This window comes from Coregonus clupeaformis, chromosome 33 (assembly GCF_020615455.1).
Source record: "Coregonus clupeaformis isolate EN_2021a chromosome 33, ASM2061545v1, whole genome shotgun sequence".
In the NCBI taxonomy this organism is placed as follows: Eukaryota; Metazoa; Chordata; class Actinopteri; order Salmoniformes; family Salmonidae; genus Coregonus; species Coregonus clupeaformis.
Window position 1 is genome coordinate 33,567,340 of NC_059224.1, and position 26,839 is coordinate 33,594,178.

Genomic DNA, 26,839 nt, shown 5'->3' on the forward strand with positions numbered 1-26,839 from the left:
ATCAAGTGCCAATGTAGTCCTTGGCGGGGCACTCCACCGCTGGTACAGTGGTAGCAGGTTTAAAAACGATGTGGTAGCAGGCTGCATGCAGTATGTTTTTTGTATGTGCCTCAACTATTATAAATCAACAAAACTTGAAGACATCAAGTGGCCAATAAATTATGAACTGGTTCTTTATCATGATTTTTGTACATTAGGTTATCAGTTCAAAACATCACTAGTGATTGTATTAATCACCCCTCTGATTTATAAGCTTCATGCTGGTCCCACAATCAGGTAAGGGACTCATCTATCAGTCTTATCATGCCCTTTAGGAGAACAAAAATACAATTGATGGGTGCAAATGTCAGTTTCTTGTACAGGTCTTTGGTCACTCACATGGGCTACTGTCTATTGTAGCCAATACGGAGGTATACCTCCAGTGAATGAAGTGGATAAAAATAAACATTTGAAGGTGCGGTAAATAACTCACATGGCTATTTTAAAATTGGTGTCAATGTACAGTCAGGTCCAAAATGATTGCCACCCTTGATAAAATGAGCAAAAAAGACTATAAAATAAATAATACAAATACTACTGAGATATATTGTATGCTCAAATAATGTGGAAAATTATAATATTTTATCCTAACTACAAAGAAAAATAGATTTTGTTTAACAAGTAATATATTTTTCTCTCAAAAAGATAGGGATCAAATTGATTGGCACCCCTGTTTTCAATACCTCTGAGCCTTTTTCTAAAATGTTTTATGAGATTAGAGCTCCTGAGTGGCGCAGTGGTCTAAGGCACTGCATCCCAGTGCTAACTGTGCCACTAGAGATCCTGGTTCGAATCCAGGCTCTGTCGCAGCCGGCTGCGATTGGGAGACTCATGGGCGGCGCACAATTGGCCCAGCGTCGTCCAGGGTAGGGGAGGGAATGGCTGGCAGGGATGTAGCTCAGTTGATAGAGCATGGCATTTGCAACGCCAGGGTTGTGGGTTCGGTTGTGGGTTCGATTCCCACGGGGGGGCAGTATAAAAAGATATGTATTCACTAACTGTAAGTCACTCTGGATAAGAGCGTCTGCTAAATGACTAAAATGTAAAATGTAAATTAGAGAACACATTGGGAGGGATCTTAGACCGCTCCTCCATACAGAATCTTTCCAGATCCTTGACATCCTTCGTCTGCGCTCATGGCCTACACAGTTTAGCAAATGTTATAGCAGGCGCAGCGAAATGCTTATGTTACTAGCGCCTAACAATGCAATAAAATGTCAAACAAGTACACAGATAATAAAGCAATAATTTGATGTTATGTTTTTGTTATTATTAGTGTTATGTAATGGTGTAATGTCATATTGATACAAAGAAGAAAAAAAAACGTTATTGACAAATACAGTGGGGAGAACAAGTATTTGATACACTGCCGATTTTGCAGGTTTTCCTACTTACAAAGCATGTAGAGGTCTGTAATTTTTATCATAAGTTAAAATTAGGCTCAGTAGTGTGTGTGGCCTCCACGTGCCTGTATGACCTCCCTACAACGCCTGGGCATGCTCCTGATGAGGTGGCGGATGGTCTCCTGAGGGATCTCCTCCCAGACCTGGACTAAAGCATCCGCCAACTCCTGGACAGTCTGTGGTGCAACGTGGCGTTGGTGGATGGAGCGAGACATGATGTCCCAGATGTGCTCAATTGGATTCAGGTCTGGGGAACGGGCGGGCCAGTCCATAGCATCAATGCCTTCCTCTTGCAGGAACTGCTGACACACTCCAGCCACATGAGGTCTAGCATTGTCTTGCATTAGGAGGAACCCAGGGCCAACCGCACCAGCATATGGTCTCACAAGGGATCTGAGGATCTCATCTCAGTACCTAATGGCAGTCAGGCTACCTCTGGCAAGCACATGGAGGGCTGTGCGGCCCCCCAAAGAAATGCCACCCCACACCATGACTGACCCACCGCCAAACTGGTCATGCTGGAGGATGTTGAACATTCTCCACGGCGTCTCCAGACTCTGTCACGTCTGTCACATGTGCTCAGTGTGAACCTGCTTTCATCTGTGAAGAGCACAGGGCGCCAGTGGCGAATTTGCCAATCTTGGTGTTCTCTGACAAATGCCAAACGTCCTGCACGGTGTTGGGCTGTAAGCACAACCCCCACCTGTGGACGTCGGGCCCTCATACCACCCTAATGGAGTCTGTTTCTGACCGTTTGAGCAGACACATGCACATTTGTGGCCTGCTGGAGGTCATTTTGCAGGGCTCTGACAGTGCTCCTGCTGCTCCTCCTTGCACAAAGGTGGAGGTAGCGGTCCTGCTGCTGGGTTGTTGCCCTCCTACGGCCTCCTCCACGTCTCCTGATGTACTGGCCTGTCTCCTGGTAGCGCCTCCATGCTCTGGACACTACGCTGACAGACACAGCAAACCTTCTTGCCACAGCTCGCATTGATGTGCCATCCTGGATGAGCTGCACTACCTGAGCCACTTGTGTGGGTTGTAGACTCCGTCTCATGCTACCACTAGAGTGAAAGCACCGCCAGCATTCAAAAGTGACCAAAACATCAGCCAGGAAGCATAGAAACTGAGAAGTGGTCTGTGGTCACCCCCTGCAGAACCACTTCTTTATTGGGGGTGTCTTGCTAATTGCCTATAATTTCCACCTGTTGTCTATTCCATTTGCACAACAGCATGTGACATTTATTGTCAATCAGTGTTGCTTCCTAAGTGGACAGTTTGATTTCACAGAAGTGTGATTGACTTGGAGTTACATTGTGTTGTTTAAGTGTTCCCTTTATTTTTTTGAGCAGTGTATATATATATAATAAAAAATAAACATCCAATTAACAACCCAAGCACCACTGTAACAGTAATCCAAATGCAATCTATATGTATTTATACCTGATTCATTTACACAAAATATACTAAGAATGATATGTACAGCAGTATTGTAGGTATGTTAGAGTGTGCTATGTCAAGAATACAGTATATAAATAAATATGCAGTGTGTGTAAGCAGGGTAACTAAAATGCAATCTACAGTAGTATATATATTAGAATAGCTACAGTGCCTTCAGAAAGTATTCACACCCCTTGACTTTTTCCACATTTTGTTGTGTTACAAGGTGGGATTAAAATGGATTTAATTGTCATTTTTTTGTCAATGATCTACACAAAATACTCTAATGTCAAAGTGGAAGCAAATTCTAACATTTGTAAAATATATATATATATATATATGTATATATATATGAAAAATAAAACACTAATATATGTTGATTACATAAGTATTCAACCACCTGAGTCAATACATGTTAGAATCACCTTTGGCAGCAATTACAGCTGTGAGTCTTTCTGGGTAAATCTCTAAGAGCTTTGCATATCTGGATTGTACAGTATTTGCACATTATTATTTTTAAAATATGTCAAGCTCTGTCAAGTTGGTTGTTGATCATTGCTAGAAAGCCATTTTCAATTCTTGCCATAGATTTTCAAGACGATTTAAGTCAAAACTGTATCTAGGCCACTCAGGAACATTCAATGTCATCTTGGTAAGCAACTCCATTGTATATTTGGCCTTGTGTTTTAGGTTATTGTCCTGCTGAAAGGTACATTTATGTCCCAGTGTCTGTTGGAAAGCAGACTGGACCAGGTTTTTCTCTAGGATTTTGCCTGTGCTTAGCTCTATTCCCCAACAGATCCACAGTTGACGCAATCTCTATTGCACTCCACACTGCCCTCACCCACCTGGACAAAAGGAATACCTATGTAAGAATGTTGTTCATTGATTGCAGCTCAGCATTTAACACCATAGTCTCCTTCAAACTCATCACCAAGCTCAGGACCCTGGGACTGAACACCTCCATCTGCAACTGGATCCTGGACTTCCTGACGGGCCACGGTGAGGGTAGGCAACAACATATCCGCAGAGGTTGAGGGTATATATTTACAATATAATTATTGTAAAATTTACTGTGTCCATAAAATGTATATAGTATGTATAAGCTGGAAGTAGAGGCCTAAGCATTGTTGTTCACTAGTTTACTCCAATTAGGGTGGTGGGGTTGGAAAGTAATGAAGGGAAATATATTTTTAAAAAGGAAATGTATATGTATGTGTATATATGTATGTATGTGTATGTATGTATGTATGTATGTATGTATGTATGTGTGTATATATATATATATATATATATATATATATATGTATTTGCGAGATTAAAAAAAACATATGGGGGATTGGAAGTGATGCAGACAATTACATTGATGGAAGTTACAATCTATCTGCAATATTAAAGCTGATCTACCCCCCCAATAAATAAATAAAATAAATAAAATAAAATAACAAAAAAAACATATCCGACATGCTGACCATCAACATGGGGGCCCCTTAGGGGTGTGTTCTTAGTCCCTTCCTGTACTCCCTGTTCACCCACGACTGTGTTGCTGCGCACGACTCTAACACCATCATCAGGTTTGCTGACGACACGACAGTGGTAGGACTGATCACGGACAACGATGAGGTAGCCTATAGGGAGGAGGTCAGAGACCTGGCAGTGTGGTGCCAGGACAACAACCTCTCCCTCAACGTCAGCAAGACAAAGGAGCTGATCGCGGACTATAGGAAACGGAGGGGCGAGCATGGCCCATCCACATCGTTGGGGCTGTAGTGGAGTGGGTCGAGAGCTGCAAGTTCCTCAGTGTCCACATCACTAAGGAATTAACATGGTCCACATACACCCACACAGTTGTGAAGAGGGCACAACAGCGCCTCTTTCCCCTCAGGAGACTGAAAAGATTTGGCATGGGCCCTAAGATCCTCAAAAAGTTATACAACTGCACCATTGAGAGCATCTAGACTGGTTATATCACTGCTTGGTACGGCTTGATACAGAGAGTGGTGAGGACAGCCCAGTACATCACTCGGGCTGAGCTCCAGGACCTCTATATCAGGTGGTGTCAGAGGAAGGCCCAAACATTTTTCTAAGACACCAGCCACCCAAGCCATAGACTGTTCTCTCTGCTACCGCATGGCAAGCGATACCAGTGCACCAAATCTGGAACCAACAGGACCCTGAACAGCTTCTACCCCCAAGCCATAAGACTGCTAAACAATACTGCTAAATAGCTAATCAAATGTCTACCTGGACTACCTGCATTTACCCTTTTTTGCACTAACTCTCTTGCACTGACTCTATGCACACACACCGGACTCAACTGACACCCCAACACACACACACACACACACACAATGGGACAAGGGCCCCATTGTGCCTGGCGAAAACCAAACACTGCCTTCCACAGTAAGAACCTTAAACCAACGGTCAAGCATGGTGGTGGTAGTGTGATGGTTTGGGGATGCTTTGCTGCCTAAGAACCTGGACGACTTGCCTTAATAGAAGGAACCATGATTTCTGCTCTGTATCAAATAATTCTACATGAGAATGTCAGGCTGAAGCTATAGCGCAGCTGGGTCATGCAGCAAGATAATGATCCAAAACAGACAATCTAGTCTACATAAAAATGACTAAAAAGCAACCAATTTGAAGTTTTGGAATGGACTAGTCAATGTCCAGACCTAATCCCAATTGAGATGTTGTGGCAGGATTTGAAATGAGCAGTTCATGCTTGAAAACCCACAAATGTCGCTGAGTTAAAGCAGTTCTGCATGGAAGAGTGGGCCAGAATTCCTCCACAGCGACGTGAGAGACTGATCAACAACTACAGGAAGCGTTTGGTTGGAGTCATTGCAGCTAATGGTGGCACAACCAGTTATTGAGTGTAAGGGAGCAATTACTTTTTCACACAGGGCCATTGGGTGTTGCATAGCTTTGTTTATTTAATAAATGAAATAATATGTAATTGTTGTGTTATTTGTTCACTCAGGTTCCCTTGATCTAATATTAGGTTTTGGTTGAAGATCTGATAAGTAGAGACATTTAGAAAGGGGGCAAATAGTTTTTCACAGCACTGTATGTACATAGCTACTGTACGTCAATTATCTCGTACCACTGCACATCAACTCGGTACTGGTACTCCCTGTATATAGCCATGTTATTTTTACTCATTATTGCTATTCGTTATTCACTGTGTATTTATTTCTATTTTGTATTAAAAAAAAGAAACATCTTTCATCTTTACTCTGCATTGTTGGAAAAGGACCCATAAGTAAGCATTTCACTGTTAACCTACACCTGTTGTTTACGAAGCATGTGACAAATAACATTTGATTTGATTTGATAATGTAGGAAATTAGCTTCTGGAACAGAGTCCGGGATATACAGTATTCAGACCCCTTGGATTTCTTCATATTTTATTGTGTTACAAAGTGGGATTAAAATTGTAATATTTTGTCAACAATCTACACAAAATACTCTGTAATGTCAAAGTTGTAAATTATTGCTTTAATAAATAAAACATTCATAACTAAAATATAGTTGTTACATAATTCATCCATTTTAGGCAAGTCTAAATTAGTTCAGGAGTACATTTTGGCTTAACAATTCACATGATTTTTTAATGAACTTCCTCTGTCCCCAATAAATACAACATCTGTAAGATCCCTCAGTCAAGTATTGCATTTCAAGCACAGATTGAACTACAAAGACCAGGGAGCTTTTCGAAAGCCTCATAAAGAAGGGCAGTGATTGGTAGATGGGTAACAATAACAAATCAGACATTGAATATCTCTTTAAGCATGGTCAAGTTAATAATTATGCTGTGGATTATATATTTAACCACCTAAACACATTAAAGATGCAGTCGTCCTTCTGAACTGAGCTGCAGGACAGGAATGAAACTGCTCAGGGATGTTACCATGAGGCCATTGGTGATTTTAAAACAGCTACAGAGTTCAATGTCTGTGATGGTAGAAAACTGAGCATGGATTAACAACATTGCAGTGACTCCACAATAATGACCTAAATGACATAGTAAAAAGAAGAATACAAATAGAAAGAATAAAAATATTCAAAAACTTGCATCTTGTATGCAACAAGGCACTAAAGTAATACTGAAAAAGAAAAACAGCAAAGGAATAAACGTTTTGGCCTAAATGTAAAGCTGTATGTTTGGGGCAAATCCAACACAACACATCACTGAGTAACTGCCTCCTTATTTTCAAGCATGGTGGTGGCTGCATCATGGTATAGACATGCTTGACATCGGCAAAGACTGGGGAGATTTTCAGGATAAAAAGAAACGGGATTGAGCTAAGCATAGGCAAAATCCTTTACGCCAGACACTATAACCTACAACACAAGGCCAGATCTACACTGGAGTTGCTTACCAAGTTACAGTTTTGACTTAAATCTGCTTGAAAATCTATGGCAAGACTTGAACAATTCTGTATAGCCATTAACACCAACATCTTGACAGAGCTTGAAGAATTTTGAAATGTATAATGGGCAAATATTGCACAATCCAGGTGTGCAGAGCGCTTATAGACTTACCAAAGAAGACTCACAGCTGTAATCGATGCCAAAGGTGTTTCTAACATGTATTGACTTAGGTAGCAGAATCCTTACGCAATGACTATATTTTAGTTATTTAATTTATATCAATAAAAAAATATATATATAATAATAATAATACTTTGACATGAGAGTATTTTGTGTAATACTCTTTTAATCCCACAATAAAATGCGAAGAAGTCCAAGGGGTTTGAATACATTTGCATGGCACTGTATGTGAATGGTGTGTATAGACAGTTTGTGAATAGAAAAAGTGTATACAACAGTCATTTTATAGGACCGGTTGGTAGCCGGCTAGTGACTGTGTCTAAGGTTCAGGGCAGGGTACTGGCTGGAGGCCAGCTAGTGATTACTGTTTGAAAGTCTGATGGCCTGGAGATGGGGTTCTTCTGCCTATGCAGTCTTCTTTCGACGCGAAACCCACCATTGGTGTGCGTGGCCAAAGAGCTCTATTTTCATGTCCTCCAACAAATGCAAACGCCCGGAGTTCGCTAAACGGTATTGGCACTTGGATTGGAACCAGTGCTATGGTCAGATGACATGAAAATAGAGGTCTTTGGCCACGCACACCAGTGGTGGGTTTCGTGTCAAAAGAAGGATGCATAGGCAGAAAATAACCTCATACCTACTGTAAAATATGGTGGCGGATCTTTGATGTTATGGGGCTATTTTGCTTCCACTGGTCCTTGGGCCCTTGTTAAGGTCAACAGCATCATGAACTTTACCCAGTACCAGGACATTTTAGCCAAAAACCTGATTGCCTCTGCCAGGAGGCTGAAACCTGGCAGCAAGTCGATCTTCCAGCAAGACAATAACCCCAAGCACAATTCAAAATGCACAATTCACAATTCAAATGAAGAATATCAAGGATCTGGAAGGATTCTGTATGGAGGAATGGTATAAGATCTCTCCTAATGTGTTTTCCAATCTCATAAAACATTTTAGAAAAAGGCTTATTACTTGTTAAACAAAATCTCTTACTCTGAGCAATTGTATTAGGATCAAATCAAATAATTGTCCCATTGTTTTAGCATACAATATACTGTAGTTCAGTATTGGTATTATTTATTTTATACAGTCTTTTTTGCACATCTTTATCAAGGGTGCCAATAATTTTGGACATGACTGTATGTCTTTGTGTATGGATGTGCATTTATGAGCCATGATTATTTTTGGTCAAAGTTTGTGTTTCAGCAAAGAACAAGAAGCAGAACATTTAAGACTTTTATTTAGAAAACCACATCACACAAGTCATATAGCCAATGGACACACTGCATGTCACTTTCCCTCATACATTCCCTGATGGGACAATACTGTACATTCAACCTGGGCCTGCAAACCTATGCATGCTCCTTTCGTCTGAGCAGTTTCTTAAAGGCCAACTTAAAATCCTCATTGAAGCTGGTGTAAAGGAGAGGGTTAATGAGTGAGTTGATGTAGCCCAGCCAGGTTAAGAAGTCAGATACATGTTGGGAGGCAGTTATGACCTGTAAGCCTACAAGGAGCTCCTTCAGAAAGAAAGGCATCCAACAGAGGATAAAAGCCCCAAGGATGAGGCCCAGAATACGTGCTGCCTTCCTCTCTCGGGAGGTACAGATCTGGTGCTTCTCATCTGCCGCCTCCATCTCTGTCTCAAATGAAGGGATACGGATGGTGACATTGAGCCTGTCAAACTCCAGAGTGGGGTCTGAGGTGGACAGGTCCGATATGCAGAAGGTGTGTGCCACGCGGCAGTGGTTCAGAGAGTTCTGGCTGTCAGTGCTTCGGCTGCTCAGGTGCCGCGACGAGACCCGTTTCTGGTAAAGTGTCTTTGCGGCATTGTAAATCCTATAGTACAAGATGAGAATAAGGGACATGGGGATGTAAAATGCCCCAAAAGTGGAGTAAATGGTGTAGCCCACATGGTTGTGCTCTATGATGCACTGTTTTGGGCCATGGCTACTGTGTCTCCAGAAAAGGGGAGGTATAGATATGAAGATAGAGATGACCCAGATAATGCCCACCATGACAGCTGCCCGGCGGGCTGACCTCTTATGGGCATACTCGATGGCCTTGGTGATAGCCCAGTAGCGGTCCAGCGCTATGACACACAGATGCAGGATGGAGCAGGTGCAGCAGGTCATGTCCACGCTCAGCCAGGCCTCACACACCACCTGGCCCAACGACCAGGTCTCCGTGGCAATGTAGAGGATGCTGATCGGCATCACCAGGATAGCCACCAGAAAGTCAGTGAACGCCAGCGAGCAGATGAGGTAGTTGGCAGGCAGGTGGAGCGTCTTGGTGGTGCAGATGGCTGTGATGACGGCACCGTTGACCAGTGCAGTGAGGAGGGTGAGGAGCCCCAGTAGAACCACCAGCACCACCATCCTGTCTGTAAACACCACCACTGGGAGAGCGCTGGCTGGGGCTCCTGTGCTGTTGGTGATGTTGGGCCCTGTGAAGCTGTCCCCATGGTACCTCTCCATCTCCATCTCCATCCCCAGACAGTGCCAGATATCCCCCTTCTGCTGGACACAATCTCTCCCAGGGATAGGATGATCCACACTATGGATCAAAGGTCACCCTGCAACACACAAAAAAGTGCTTAAATATTATTATTTCAGAACAAATATTTTACACTGTCACAGAGACCTTGGTGAAAATGTGTTTTTCAGTATGATACTTTATAAGAATTCTAACAAGTACACTAGACATAATTATATATGTTATATATTTTGTAATAACTGCTACACAATAGAGGGCACAGAGTTTCTTTGCTCTGGCAAACTTTAAATTAGTATTTGTATTTTTCACCTGCCTTTCTAATCAAAATTATTGGGGGTTGTTAGGATAATGACTGACAATCAAGGTGAAATAGTGCAGCCCATGGCAGTAATTGAGCTTCTGAAAGGTGAACGGTTTGGACCTATACTCAGGAAACCTTTTTAAGCAATGTCATTTGGGAGATGAAAAGCCACTTAACACAGAGAGTAGTTATAAAACCGAGTGGAGAATGTTCCTAAAGTAGAGGCCACACTGCTAATTATCACTGCTATTTTCTTGTTTTGTCTGTAATTGAACGCTTGAAAAGAGATTTTCCATAAACATTCATTTGATCCTCCATGATTTCACTGACATATAAATATATTTTACTGTACCAGATTTCCAATTCCATCCAACATAAAATACCCTATAATCTGACAAAGTAATTGCTTCTTACAAAAAGTTAATAAGGCGCAAACTGTTGAGACAGAGAATAAAGAGAATAATCTATGTTACAGTGAGTGAATGTAGCAATGGGGCTAGTGTAAATGAGGAATATCGATCTAAGAAGGCTTATCTATCGCATACAATGTCTCTCATTCTCTCTGAGAGGCAGAAATATTGGGCTTTATATCTGCAAGCAGGCATGAGACTGCTGAAGGATACTGTTTCCCAAATGGCACCCTATTCCGTACATAGTGCACTACTTCTGACCAGAACCCTATTGTATTATGTAGGGAATATGGTGCTATTTGGGACGCAGCCTTAGCTAGACCAGGTAGACAGAACATTTCAATGGTAGCTGTCAGCATGGACATGGTTCACTACTGCCCCTAGTGCAACTCTTAATGCACACCTCAGCTGAGTCAATATAAACACTGACAGGTGGGCCAAGCCAGGGTATGGTATGAATTAGGCATGTGGAAATTAGTCCTGACCATCTGTCTGTCTAACTCAACACGAGGCAGAGCAACTAAGGTCTTAGACTGATACAGTTGTAAAATAACAATGAGAACTTAAGGTGAGGCACCATTTACATTTTAGTCATTTAGCAGACACTCTTATCCAGAGCGACTTACAGGAGCAATTAGGGTTAAGTGCCTTGCTCAAGGGCACATCGACAGATTTTTCACCTAGTTGGCTCGGGGATTAGAACCAGCAACCTTTCGGTTACTGGCACAATGCTCTTAACCACTAAGCTACCTGCCGCCCCAATAGGCACCACACCCTAATAGGGTTATTTTTTCCCCTTAGTCATATCACAATGAACTTTTACCAGTTGAATATACAGTACCAGTCAAAAGTTTGAGTTTGGACACACCTACTCATTCAATGGTTTTTCTTTATTTTTACTGGTTTCTACATTGTAGAATAATAGTGAAGACATCAACACTATTAAATAACACACATGGAATCATGTAGTAACCAAAAAAGTGTTAAACATATCAAAATATATTTCATATTTGAGATTCTTCAAATAGCCAAACTTTGCCTTGATGACAGTTTTGCACACTCTTGGCATTCTCTCAACCAGCTTCATGAGGTAGTCACCTGGAATGCATTTCAATTAACAATTGTGCCTTCTTAAAAGTTAATTTGTGAAATGTCTTTCCTTCTTAATGCATTTGAGCCAATCAGTTGTGTACAAGGTAGGGGGGGTATACAGAAGATAGCCCTATATGGTAAAAGACCAAGTCCATATTATGGCAAGAACAGCTCAAATAAGCAAAGAGAAACAACAGTCCATCATTACTTTAAGACATGAAGGTCAGTCAATACGGAACATTTCAAGAACTTTGAAAGTTTCTTCAAGTGCAGTCACAAAAACCATCCAGCGCTATGATGAAACTGGCTCTCATGAGGACCGCCACAGGAATGGAAGACCCAGAGTTACCTCTGCTGCAGAGGATAAGTTCATTAGAGTTACCAGCCTCAGAAATTGCAGCCCAATTAATTGCTTCACAGAGTTCAAGTAACATCAACTGTTCAGAGGAGACTGTGTGAATCATGCCTTAATGGTCGACTTGCTACAAAGAAACCACTACTAAAGGACACCAATAAGAAGAAGAGACTTGCGTGGGCCAAGAAACACAAGCAATGGACATTAGGCAGGTGGAAATGTGTCCTTTGGTCTAGAGTCCAAATTGGAGATTTTTGGTTCCAACCTCCGTGGCTTTGTGAGATGCGGTGTGGGTGAATGGATGATCTCCGCATGTGTATTTCCCACCGTAAAGCATGGAGGAGGAGGTGTTATGGTATGGGGGTACTTTGCTGGTGACACTGTCTGTGATTTATTTAGAATTCAAGGCACACTTAACCAGCATGGCTACCACAGCATTCTGCAGCGATACGCCATCCCATCTGGTTTGGGCTTAGTGGGACTATCATTTGTTTTTCAACAGGACAATGACGCAACACACCTCCAGGCTGTGTAATGGCTATTTTACCAAGAAGGAGAGTGATGGAGTGCTGCATCAGATGACCTGGCCTCCACAATCCCCCAACCTCAACCCAATTGAGATGGTTTGGGATGAGTCAGACCGCAGAGTGACGGAAAAGCAGCCAACAAGTGCTCAGCATATGTGGGAACTCCTTCAAGACTGTTGGAAAAGCATTCTAGGTGAAGCTGGTTGAGAGAATGTCAAGAGTGTGCAAAGCTGTCATCAAGGCAAAGGGTTGCTATTTGAAGAATCTGAAATATAAAATAAATTTTTTTTGTTGAACACTTTTTTTGTTACTACATGATTCCATATGTGTTATTTCATAGTTTTGCTGTCTTCACTATTATTCTACAATGTAGAAAATAGTAAAAACTAAGAAAAACCATGGAATGAGTAGGTGTGTCCAAACGTTTGACTGGTACTGTATATATATCAATATATAACTATTTTGTATTACGACTTTTCTGAAATATTATGTTAAAATATGCAAATTAGGCAATATACATTTTTCTGGACACTGGATGATGTCAGCCTAAATATTTTGGTTTCATATTGGTAAGACATTCCAGGACTGGACTTGTATAGAGCAGATTGTTGATTTATACTTTTTTCATCTTTCTATCTGTAAAATACTAAAGACATGTATGTGAAATGAGTTTTTGGTAAATTTTTCCAAAGAAAACGTTATCTAGAATAACAATTTATATACATTTATACTCTATACAAGTCTGGAGAATATATCTAAGGAAATTAGTTGGCGTGTGGGAACAGTCTGGCGTGTGGGAACTGTCTGACTTTCGGAAAATGGCAGTTAAAGAAAAGTACATTGAATTTAGACAAGCAATCGTCAAATGCCTATTTAAACCCAATCACCATCTCTACAAAGTAAGTTACTACATATAGTCCCATTTGTAACATTCTCTATGTAATGGGCTTTAAAATTTTGTGTGATTCAATGTAGTGAGCTTTGACATTTTGGATTTATGTCCATTTGAAAGTGGTTAAAATTCATGAAATTTTTATGACAGTATGATAAACAAAAGAAAATATACATGTACATCAAGTTTTACATTTTTATGTTGACTTTTTTTAAAGTTCTAAAATTAAACGACCAAAATACCCAAAAATCTCAACATTGATAAGTAGATGCAAAAAAGTCATTTTCAGCCTGTGGGGCCTCGACTTAAAGACCATGCATTATGGAATCATTCAGTCTTTAGCGTCCCTTCCGAATTTTCAACGAGACATTTTCCTTCATTTGCTTGATTTGATTTAGCCTGAGTTTCATACAGAGAATAAGCAAAATCCTCAGTATGGTACATTTACCCTGCTGATAATGATTTGCATGAGCCAGTAAAACTGAATGTAACTAGTTACTACGACTATCCACTTGGTGGGAGTAGAGGGAAAGGAGAGTGGAGTGAAAAAAAAGAAAACATTGAATTCATAATACATCTCTATTTGAAAACGATAATCTAACTTACTTTGAAGTACCAGTAAAACATCCCTTAGTTCGTATTACCATTTAGTCAACAATGGAGGTGTGCAGAGGCTTGAAAACAGTTGCTTTTCAAGGAATACAGTACCTTTCAAAAAACGCTTTCCCCTCATCTGAAGGTGAGTCATCAATGGCTTAACCTGTCAAACATTCTCTGGGAGAATACAGAGGTGTGTGTGCAGTACATCCTACTGCCCCCCCTCTGAGCCCTTTCATGTAACCACTCAGTCTGGCATTTGAAAGGCCATTTCCGCTGAGGAATAAGGTCTCAGCACACCACTGTCACACCATTTATGGTAGACCAGAGCAACGAGACAGCACATTTAGCTTTTATCCATGGCTTTAAAGACATTCCTTTGAGCCTGATATTTGATTAAAGTATGACTCAAAATACACTGAACAAAAAATGTTGGTCCCATGATTCATGAGTTGAAATAAAAGATCCCAGAAATGTTCCAGACGCACAAAAGGCGTATTTCTTTCAAATATTGTGAACAAATTTGTTTACATCCCTGCTTGTGGGAATTTCTCCTTTGCCAAGATAATCCATCCACCTGACAGGTGTGGCATATCAAGAAGCTGATTAAACAGCATGATCATTACACAGGTTCACCTTGTGGTGGGGACAATAAAAGGCCACTCTAAAATATGCAGTTTTGTCACACAACACAATGCCACAAATGTCTCAAGTTTTGAGGGAGTGTGCAATTGGCATGCTGACTGCAGGAATGTCCACCAGAGCTGTTGCCAGAGAATTTAATGTTCATATCTCTACAATAAGCTGCCTCCAACATCATTTAGGGAATTTGGCAGTACGTCCAACCGGCCTCACAACCACAGACCACGTGTAACCACGCCAGTCCAGGACCTCCACATCCAGCTTCTTCACGTGCAGGATCGTCTGAGACCAGCCACCCAGACAGCTGATGAAACTGTGTGTTCGCACAACCAAATAATTTCTGTCAGAAACCGTCTCAGGGAAGCTTATCTGCGTGCTCGTCGTCCTCACCAGGGTCTTGACCTGACTGCAGTTTGGCGCCGACTTCAGTGGGCAAATGCTTGATGGCCACTGGCACGCTTGAGAAGTGTGTTCTTCACAGATTAATCCTGGTTTCAACTGTAATTGGCAGATGGCAGACGTGTGGGAGAGCGGTTTACTGATGTCATTGTTGTGAACAGAGTGACCCATGGTGGCGGAGGGGTTATGGTATTGGCAGGCATAAGCTACAGACAACGAACACAATTGCATTTTATCGATGGCAATTTGAATGCACAGAGATACCGTGACGAGATCCTGAGGCCCATTGTCATGCCATTCATCTGCCGCCATCACCTCATGTTTCAGCATGATAATGCACGACCCCATGTCGCAAGGACCTTTACACAATTCCTGGAAGCTGAAAATGTCCCAGTTCTTCCATGGCCTGCATACTCAACAGACATGTCACCCATTGAGCATGTTTGGGATGCTCTGGATTGACGTGTAGGACAGCGTGTTCCAGTTCCTGCCAATATCCAGCAATTCCGCACAGCCATTGAAAAGGAATGGGACAACATTCCACAGGCCACAATCAACAGCCTGGGATACATAGGGAATTGTTGCATGTTGCATTTATATTTTTGTTCAGTGTATTTTAGTAGATCTTTAATAGTATGGTGCTACTGGCAGGGTGCTTGAAAGATGAACATGTATCTTTAATCTTAATCAGGCCAATAACATCAGAGTATGTAGACAACAACCAGCAACCACTTCTTCAAAATGCTTTTCATATTTCTTGAGAATGCATAATTGCATATTGGCTCAATAAAGATATCACTCAATTGAAAATAACACTCCTTTACTCTGTGTGTAGTTGTGTGCATTGTGTACTAATCATCCTTTTGACCTGGTTTTTATATAATGCCATTTGAACACCCCTTGCTTTTCTATACTTGACCTCCCTGGGGAAATGAAAGCATGTCTCAAACACTCCCATCACTTTGTATTGAAATATAATCAGTGGGGCTTTGAGACTGTCAAACATCAAAAGGTTCTCACACACCAAACAATCCTTTTTTCCCTTTGGAGTATTTCCCTCTCTGATTCAAGCAAAGTTGCTGCAAGGCTGTCATTAAACATGGGATTCAAATGGGAATGAAAGAAGCATTTAGTCAACCCTCTAAAGAGCACCAAGTCCCTCTCAAATCTAATGTAAAAACTAAGTTTCAGAGACTGAAATAACTCTGCTTTGGACTCAGATGCCCCATTTGTTTCCACTGGAAAGGCACATATCTCTTTCACATGACCTATGCTGACCCAAGTTTATGACCTGTCTATTGGGCTAAAACAGAAGCTGAAAATATGGCCCAACCCATTACTGAGGGCAGCTGCAGCATCACATATCCAATGTTATGCTGTTGTTGATCTTTCTAGAAATGAGCACAAATCCCGCAGTTTGTCGGTTTCAGATAATGAGACAGAGTAGGCTTGGAAAATGGCAAATTACTGTAATTCAGAGCGCCGATACTATACATATTTTTATGCACCTCCAAGATGTATGATGTACTAATGGTATAGTTACTTTAGACTTTAGGGATGGGCAACTTTGATGGGAGTGGGGGCAAAAAAAACCTGGGACTCATCATGAGGGGCCGCAGTGGCTCGTGGGTCTTGCAGTTTTTTATATGATAACTGATGACCAATGGGCCCCATCCCGGTCGGTAATTCGACCATGCTTAATACAAGTTTAGATAGCTGGCTGCTAGACTAACTTACCAAGGGGGGGGTGAAGTTGGTCCATGGGCCTGAATCGAAAGCAGGGAGGTTAATCGGGAGGATGGGTGGGTGTATACTGTGACTGTCTAGCAACCAAAGGTTGCGTGTTCGAGTCTCATTGGGGACAACTGTTGAATTTGAGCTAACCTTTGTCGTTTTAGTTCTCCTTACCACCAATGTAGATTTGTTCCCCGGGACCACCCATACGCAAAAATGTATGCACACATGACTGTAAGTCGCTTTGGATAAAAGCGGCTGCTAAATGGCATATTTGTATTATTATTTGTTATAACACAACAAGTAACCTGGTCTCAGAGAAAGACGTATAATACTATACGTTCTCCACTATGCATCCGCCAACGTATGATAAGTTACGTCATCCAATTAATTTGTTATTGTTCGACTAGGTAAGAAGTGTGATACTATACATCCTCTAATTCGTATGATATTGTATGACCGCTATTCCATTCATAATGTAACCTAACGTAACTGATGGATGACATCTAAATCACTCACTGACTATGCTGACTGTGCTTACTTTTGTAGGGAGCCAGGCAAATTACACTCAGGATGTCGGGAAACGATGCTATTACTCAGCTATCATCTCACCAGGGAAATGGATGACCTTTCAGGAGTGGAGATTGCAATGGTGATCTTGCATTATCATAAAACTGACAGATCCCTGTGGCTCTGTATCACAAGCTGTGGGCGAACAATCCATCATCAACATACACTGTACACCTATCATAGCCAATAATGGTCCGATTCTATCATTCAAACCCGTTAATGATCTCTTTGCTAAGCCTATTGTTAGAAAAGGGGACATTAATGCAAAATGTATAAGGAAAATTAAGATAGACAGGGGTACTTGTTACCTGATGAGTGGAACAAACAACAGCCTGGAGCAAAGAGATGACAGGAAATAGAAATGGAAAGATGATACAAGCATAGGATCTTAATTTGATCACCCTGTTGTTTTACACTTTCAAATTCCAGACTTGATTTGCCTCAACTAAAAATTTATCAAATTATTGAATGTCCATTAATTATAATCCACACAATAATTCAAATTTCCTGTTGCTGCAGTAAAAATTTTCTTCCTGCTGTGAGAAACTGGTCAAATTAAGATCCTACACCTGTAGGTGAAGGAAGAGGTCAAACCTATCTCCATTTCCATTTCATATCCAATTAGATGTTATGACATCCAGGCATATTATTTGCACCTCTATTCCCCCCACTAGCCTCCTGCTCTGGAATGCATTTTGACCATTAGGGAGGTGGTCCCAAATGGCAAATCAAAAGTACACTACATAGGGAATAGGGTGCCATTTGAGACACAGTAACAGGCTCTGAATATGATGGACCATGGCAAGGGGATAACTCTGCTCTTGGCTTTAATAGAGGAAGAATAGGTGGTATTTTGAGACTCTTAAAGTTCCTGAAAGGCTGTGTATGGAGGGGATGCCATTTTTATTTACCAAGAACACAATTCTTGTCCAGTTTAAACGCAACTGATGTACCCACTCAGAGAAGCGACAAATCAAATGTGACCGCCTTAAACACAATAAATAAATACATGTCTGACATAAACAATTGGCCTATAATTCACTCCTGAACCATGAGACCATGAACTGAAACATCATATTTTCTCAAGGTAGCAAGAACAGGTAGTATAACAATCAGCTGTCACCATTTAAGATGGAACCTCAGCAACAATATATTACTGTGTAAGAAGGCGGAGGACATTGATTGATGCAGGGGCCTCTGTCCCCACATTTACCTAACCTGTCACACAGACATTGATTGACAGTTGCTTTCAGGATGTTAATCTTGGTGGGATGGAGAGTGGGACAGACAAGGTATATGGGGTGCTGTCCAAGGTGCTGAAATCACTATGATGCCACTGCCATGGCTCTACTTTAAACACATCCCAGATCACAATCTTCAAATGCTTTGGTTTTAAGTCCTGTTTCTGATCATAATCGTTTAGTTTGTCACCAAAACATCAGGTCGTAATGTCCCCATAAGAATACACTGTGAAAGTTGGGGCAGGCAGTATCTTGTACTGACCTAGGTCCTACAAGTCCACAGTACTATGTCTCTGCTCAGCTTTAAACACACTTAAACACACCCAGCCAGATAACAATCCTCAGAATGCTTTGGTTTAAACTTTTGGGGTTTAAACTTTTCTTAATGTCACCATATAAATGCACTGTCAAAGTTGTGATGTAAATCTTGCTGTGGAGGAGCAGATGGTCTACCAGGAGGGGGTACTGTCCAAGGTCCTGAAATCCCACCTGCCACTTCCCTGTCGACTGCCTTTGAAAATGCCTTTGAAAACGGCATATGTGGCATCGACATGAGTCCGAAATAGTTATTCTAGTGTCAAAATGTACTACAATGTGTAAATAGGATAATTTTGGAATAAATTTGGAACATCCATGCGTCACAAGGGGTAAATGAGGGTTGAGTTTTGATTTGACGATGTCCTTTTGCCCAATAACATGGGGTAGACAGCTGCGGTGATTGCTCTCTAACAAACACACAAGCCAATCGGCATGTTCAGTGGCTCTTTAAAGACGTCCTCCAGTGATTCCTTTTACTTTTACTGTTGAAAAGCGATATCCCAAGTATAAATAAAGCAAAGTACACACACTAAAGGGTAAAACAACTGTAAACTTCAAGGAGTAGGGCATTAAAGGAGTTGGTCAAATGGGGATTATTGATGTAATCTGCCTCCCCTTGCTTGAGGAACAATAGAGGAGCAATAGAGAACCTATTGAGATGTACCTTTTGTTAATGGCCCAGTGCAGTCAAAAACGTGATTTTCCTGTGTTTTATATACACTACATGGCCAAATGTATGTGGACACTTGCTTGTCAATCTCATTCCAAAATCATGGCCATTAATATGGAGATGGTCCCCCCTTTGCTGCTATAACAGCCTCAACTCTTCTGGGAAGGCTTTCCACTAGATGTTACACATTTTTGCGGGGGCTTGCTTCCATTCAGCCACAAGAGCATTAGTGAGGCACTGATGTTGGGCGATTAGGCCTGGCTCGCAGTCGGCGTTCCAGTTCATCCCAAAGGTGTTCGATGGGGTTGAGGTCAATGCTCTATGCAGGCCAGTCATGTTCTTCCACACCGATCTCGACAATCCATTTCTGTATGGACCTTGCTTTGTGCACGGGGGCATTGTCATGATGAAACAGGAAAGGGCCTTCCCCAAACTGTTGCCACAAAGTTGAAAGCACAGAATCGTCTAGAATGTCATTGTATGCTGTAGCTTTAAGATTTCCCTTCACTGGAACTAAGGGGCCTATCCCGAACCATGAAAAACAGCCTCAGACATTATTCCTCCTCCACCAAAAGTTACAGTTAGCACTATGCATTCGGGCAGGTAGCATTCTCCTGGCATCCGCCAAACCCAGATTCGTCCGTTGGACTGCCAGATGGTGAAGCGTGATTTATCACTCCAGAGAATGCATTTCCACTGCTCCAGAGTCCAATGGCGGCGAGCTTACACCACTCCAGCCGATGATTGGCATTGCACATGGTGATCTTAGGCTTGTGTGCAGCTGCTCGGCCATGGAAATACATTTCATGGATCTCCCAACGAACAGTTCTTGTGCTGACGTTGCTTCCAGGGGCAGTTTGGAACTAGGTAGTGAGTGTTGCAACAGGACAGATTATTTTTATGCGCTACGCGCTTCAGCACTCGGCGGTCCTGTTCTGTGAGCTTGTGTGGCCTACCACTTCGCGGCTGAGCCGTTGTTGCTCCTAGACATTTCCACTTCACAATAACCGCACTTACAGTTGACCAGGGCAGCTCTAGCAGGGCAGAAATTTGACAAACTGACTTGTTGGAAAGGTGGTATCCTATGACGGAGTCACATTGAAAGTCACTGAGCTCTTCAGTACGGGCCAGTCTACTGCCAATGTTTGTCTATGGAGATTGCATGTATGTGTGCTCGATGTTATACACCTATCAGCAATGGGTGTGGCTGAAATAGCAGAATCCACTTATTTGAAGGGGTGTCCACATACTTTTGGCCATATAGTGTATATTTCCACACTATGAGGTTGGAATAATACTGTGAAATTGTGAAAATTTGGATAATGCCCTTTTATTGTAAGAGCTGTTTGAAAAGACTGCCTGAAATCTCAGCCTGTTTTGGTGGGATGGAGTTTTGGCCTTAGTAACTAGATTATTATGAAAGAGAGTTTTCTGTTTTCCCCTCCCCACTCAGATCACTCCCAGACAGTCCTAGCAAAGCCATTTTTGTTTCTTTTTTTACCATTTTAATTGAAACAATCACAGTAAGGTACTTAATTGTCACCCAGAAATGATTTGATATTAAGATAAGAACCACTGCATTGCAACTTTAAGTAAATCAGGTGATAAATGAGCTGATAAGGAGACTGGAGTAGGACTTTAAAACAACCCAGCCAGATAACAATCCTCAGAATGCTTTGGTATAAACTCCTGTTTCCTTTTAAACTCTTGTTTCCAAACGCCAGCCAGTAATGTCACTGTACTGTAAATGCACTGTCAAAGTTGTTATGAACAATGCTTGTGAGATTAGACTTTTTATTCATTGACTTCAATGCCTGTTAGATGTATAATGTCCCTCCCTGGGGGAGAATGAATGAGTATTGAAAGTTTCACTTTACTCTGAAATAGAACTCTCTGTCTGCATTCCCAATGGCACCCTATTCCCTATATACTGTAGTGCACTACTTTTGACCACCGCCTATAGGGTTCTGGTCAAAAGTCGTGCACTATGCAGGGAATAGGGTGCCATTTGGGATTCAGATTCTCTTTCCGGCTGTCCTAAACTCTTGCTTATCTGTTCTAAATTTGGCTGGTGGTAAGACTTCCCGCTCCTAAAATGTCATAACATAACAGACATGAATACATAATCAAGCTCTGTTTCTTTGTGTGTATGTCAATAGTTTAATTGGATTTGCTGTGATACAGGAATTGGGGAAACAATAACTGTTTTATGTTTCTAAATACAAGATTCACCGGCACAAAGGGTACATCTCTCTTCCATGGGCACTGTGCATCTCAGCTGCGCTTCCGCTCTAAAAAATCCATGCCAATATTAACTGTGTTACCGTTTAGACCTGTTTTTTGTGGGTCTTAAAGGGCCAGACGAAAATAGAACCCCTGGCTGCATCCCAAATGGCACTCTTTTACACATTGCACTACTTTGACCAGAGCCCTAGAGCCCTGGTAAAACGTAGTGCATTATATAGAGAATAGAGTGTAATTTGGGATGAGCCCGTACTGCAGCATTTAATGTCAGCAGAACCAACCCCGATGACTCGGTGGCACACGAAGCGTACAAGGCAAGCAGGTAAAAGCTCCACAATCCATTAGGGATGCAAAAAGACAATACAGACTCAAACTTATCACGGACTACAAAGGCAAATCCAGCTGTGCGGTGACCACTGAAGCCTCCCTTCCAGACGAGCTTAACACATTCTATGCTCGCTTCGAGGCAGACAATACCGAGCCATCCAGGAAGACACTCGCCGCTCCAGACGACCAAGTCCTTTCACTCGCCGAGGCTGATGTTAGGAAAACTCTCAAAAGAGTGAATACTCACAAAGCTGCCGGCCCAGATGGCATCCCTGGCCGCGTCCTCAGAGTGTGTGCTGACTAGCTGGTGGGTGTCTTCTTGGACATCTTCAACCTGTCCCAGACTGTAGTCCCCACCTACTTTAAGGAGACCACTATTGTCCCAGTGCCCAAGAAAAACAAGGTGACATGCCCAAATGACTATCGCCCCGTCACGCTCACCTCAATCATCATGAAGTACTTTGAGGGGCTGGTCATGGCCCACGTCAAGGCCAGTATGCCAGGCACACTGGACCAACTCCAATTTGTCTACCGCTCCAACAGATTCACGGAAGATGCCATTTCGAACGCTATTCACACGGCCGTAACACACCTGGACAAGAGGAACACCTATGTGAGAATGCTGTTAATTGACTACAGTTCAGCATTCAACACTATAGTTCTCTCCAAGTTTGACACCAAGCTCAGAACCCTGGGTCTGGATACCAGCCTCTGCAACTGAATCCTGGACTTCCTGACGGGCAGACCACAGGCTGTGAGGACTGGCAACAACACCTCCTCCACACTGACTCTTAACACAGGGGCCCCCCAGGGGTGTGTCCTCAGTCCTCAGCTGTACTCCGTGTTCACCCACGACTGTGTGGCTTTGCACGACACCAACTCCATCATCAAGTTTGCTGACGACACCACGGTTGTAGGCCTGATAACCAACAATGACGAGTCAGCCTATAGGGAGGAGGTAAGTGAACTGGCATTGTGGTGTCATGACAACAACCTCTCCATCAGCGTCAGCAAAGCAAATAAGTTGATCATTGACTTCAGGAAGCAGAGGAGGGAACATGCCCCGATCCACATCAACGGGACTGCAGTAGAGAGAGTCTTGAGTTTTAAGTTCCACATCACCGAAGACTTGTCATGGACCAACAACAGCCCCACTCTTGTCAAGAGGGCGTAACAGCATCTCTACTACCTAAGGCAGCTGAATAAATTCTCTCCAGATACTACCGCTGCACCATCGAGAGTGTCCTGAACGATTGCATCACAGCCTGGTATTGGAATTGCTCCGTCCATGACCTCAAGGCCCTCCAGCGGGTTGTGAATCACTGGGACCGTGCTCCCACCCATCCAGGATATCTATTCGAAACAGGTGCCGGAGGAAGGCACGCAGAAAATTAAGATACTACACCTGTAGGTGTTACTAATGACTGATCCTAATCATCCAGACAGAAAAGACAACATTATGCGATTTATGTGAAAAGAGGACATAATACTTTCCTATCATTCATGTGAGGCTAAGCACAGGGTGATTCATGAAAAGAGATGAAGCTCTCCCAGTGCCTGAATGCCCTCTTCTCAGTGTTAATCTGTCTTCATCCAGTAAACATGCGACATGCGACGGTGGTTCCAGGGACCGGCTTGAAGGTGCTGAAGCCCCTCAATAATATTTCTAGCATTAGCACCCCAAATAAAGATTTTATTAGTATTTTATGGGGCCAGAGCCATATGTCTATTCAAAGATCCACAGATTTGTGTTCTCTTTCCTGTCACATGTAACCTTTGTTTAGATAATCTACAGGACAGGAGTGCAAACGCATGTAATGGTGATCTCAAAAGAAGGATGGAAGAGGCTGCTACTCCTCGCCCCCAACCCCCACTCCAAGCTTTGGAGTTCGCAGATACTAGTACGCGCGTGCGCACACTCCATTACGAACACCGAACTTCAGAAAAAGATGTGCAGCAGTCCATGGCTGGCACGGTCTCTCCTACACAATTCCCCATGGTGTCATTAATGTCCGAAATACACCACTTTGCAATTTCCATGTAATTTCCATTTGCTCACTTTTCGAGCTAGAAGTCTTAAAGAAGGAAGCTGTTTAAATTCCAAATCGACATTTTATTAATTAACCCTCATGGATAAAGTATGGGATGGGGACTTTATGTTAAACATATGGACGAATCAGTCGATTTCTATTGGATTATCATAAATTATCATAAATTCACATAAGATTCAATAAAGGAATGGGAAATCATTTAATTAAAATCGCCTAGACAGCCTGAAGCCTATAGCCGAATTTTTCAATAGGATTGGCTATTGGCCTACGCATCAATGAAAAAGACAATCATAATTTTATGAATGATAAGTAATTTTCCATGCATTCTGTTGAGCATTATCCAATTAAAACATACTTACTTTAGATTTTTGTTTTTCTGGAAAGATACACCCTAGATCTATTTTATTATCTTAAAACAGGTAATAATCAACATAGCCTACATAAACACAAAGAAACCGAACATAAATTCCCTGAAGGAGAAAATACTAAATGAATTTGTTATTCAAGTTAAATAACAAGTCATTCCAAAACAGTAAGCCAGATAATATCTAAAGAACTCAGATATACCTTATTATTTGTGGGGGGTTTTGTTGGATTATACACAAGTAGTATCCACACAATTAACATTTTAAAGAAACCAGATGCAGCTGTTCTAAAGGTAATCGAGCAGTCGATAAGCAAAAAGGCAACATTTACCTGCACTGACAACTGTGACTGATCAGACTACAGTCTGACTACAACATCCTAATACAAAGGTATAGTGTGCTCATTAAGAAGTATTGGTAAGTTTTGTGCGCAACGCATCGCTTACTGTGTATCGTTTTCCCAAACTCTTTTGGAGCGTCATCATTTAAAATTCTTAATGGAAATGAATAAATCTGTCTCCGTTGAACGTTGGTAGTCCTCAACGAGCCAGTGGGTTTTTGAGCGCGATTTCCGGCGGTGTGGGTGCACGCGCTGAACCGTTCATCAGGTGTCCTTACATTTGCCAATTGAAGATTTTCAACTGAGGGTCTGCAGAACCTTCGAATAATCCGCGCCCCATTAGCCCTGCACATAGGAGTGCACTGATCTCATTGTTCTAAATCTGGACTTTATCGAGTTTATCCGGAGAACTCATAAAAAATCGTTCTGCCGGTTATTACAGACTGCTTTGGTTTTCGTCTCCCTACAAATATCAAGGTTGTCAGTGAGTCGCACTTGAATGAAACGCACTGTAACACTAGGGGGCAACTTTTGCTAGAAGCAGTTGAGCATTCTCATTACCATTCACCAGGCAATATAGCAATCATACTGCATGATTTATATTGAGTGATGTTTCCAACTCAATAGGTTTTAGCTGATATGAATAGGCCTATGGAAAATGGGAGTTGAAGTCTGATAGGATATCAGGACCAGGCAGGCAGGCCCCTAGGGCACTAGAACACTACAGGCCCATTGGTGAGGACCCTCTGAGGACATACAGTATCAGTATGAGGGAGATCTATATCAACAGCCTGGTCTCATAAACTAGACGTAACATAGTAAATGTATATCCGGGACACTCAAATTAGTATGATATGTTATGTTTGGTATGGTTACAAAGGCCTGGGTGGATGAGTGGGCGTATAACACGAACGTCTAGCAACCCAAAGGTTGCGAGTTTGAATGTCATCACAGACAACTTGAGCATTTTAGCTAATTAGCCACTTTCAACTTCTTACTACTTTTTAGCTACTTTGCAACTACTTAGCATGTTAGCTAACCCTTCCCCTAACCTTAACCCTTTTAGCTAACCCTTCCCCTTCCCCTAAACCTAACCTTAACCCTTCAACCTAACTCTTAAACTTAACCCTAACCTTAACCCTAACCCCTAACCCCTAGCCTAGCTAACGTTAGCCAGCTAGCTAACGTTAGCCACCTAGCTAGAATTCATAACATATCATACATTTTGCAAATGCGTAACATATTGTACGTTTTATCATACGAATTGTAAATTTGTAACATATCATACGAAATGGGTGATGGACATCTACAAATTAATACATACCATATGAAACGTAACATATCATACTAAATGGAGTGTCTCGGATTACGTACAGAATAATACGAAATGCTCTGCAGCCAATCATAATACAGATCAGATGGACTAGCCTAGTTCTTCTGTGACTGATTTTATTTTATTTATTTTATTTAACCTTTATTTAACCAGGAAGGGCTCATTGAGATTTAAAATCTCTTTTTCAAGAGCGTCCTGGCCAAGATAGGCAGCACCAAGTCATTACAAAAAAATTACAGACAGACAACATGAAAAACTACAAGTAATCTAGTAAAAACCATTCATGAATTCACAAGAGTATAACAATATCAAAAACAGCAAATTAAAAACATTGACAGGTCAGGGAATCAGCCTCAAAATCCTTCATCAGAGATTTAAAAACACCAATCGGGACAAGTTCTTCCAGTTTAAAATTATTTTGTAAGGTGTTCCAAGACGATGGCGCAGAGTACATAAAAGACCTTTTACCAAATTCAGTTCGGACATTTGGAACAGT

At 41.8% G+C, this 26,839-nt stretch overlaps 1 protein-coding gene across 1 annotated transcript; it reads right to left on the minus strand.

Annotated features, from left to right (window-relative positions):
* Positions 1-8,686: 8,686 nt before the first annotated feature.
* On the minus strand, positions 8,687-25,203 carry LOC121549308 (5-hydroxytryptamine receptor 1E-like). Its single transcript, XM_041861170.1, has 2 exons — positions 25,117-25,203; positions 8,687-10,014 (listed from the first exon to the last, which is right to left on the minus strand). Exon 2 carries the CDS (start codon positions 9,926-9,928, stop codon positions 8,792-8,794), a length of 1,137 nt encoding a protein of 378 aa, XP_041717104.1. The 5' UTR covers positions 9,929-10,014; positions 25,117-25,203; the 3' UTR covers positions 8,687-8,791.
* Between the last annotated feature and the right edge of the window lie 1,636 nt (positions 25,204-26,839).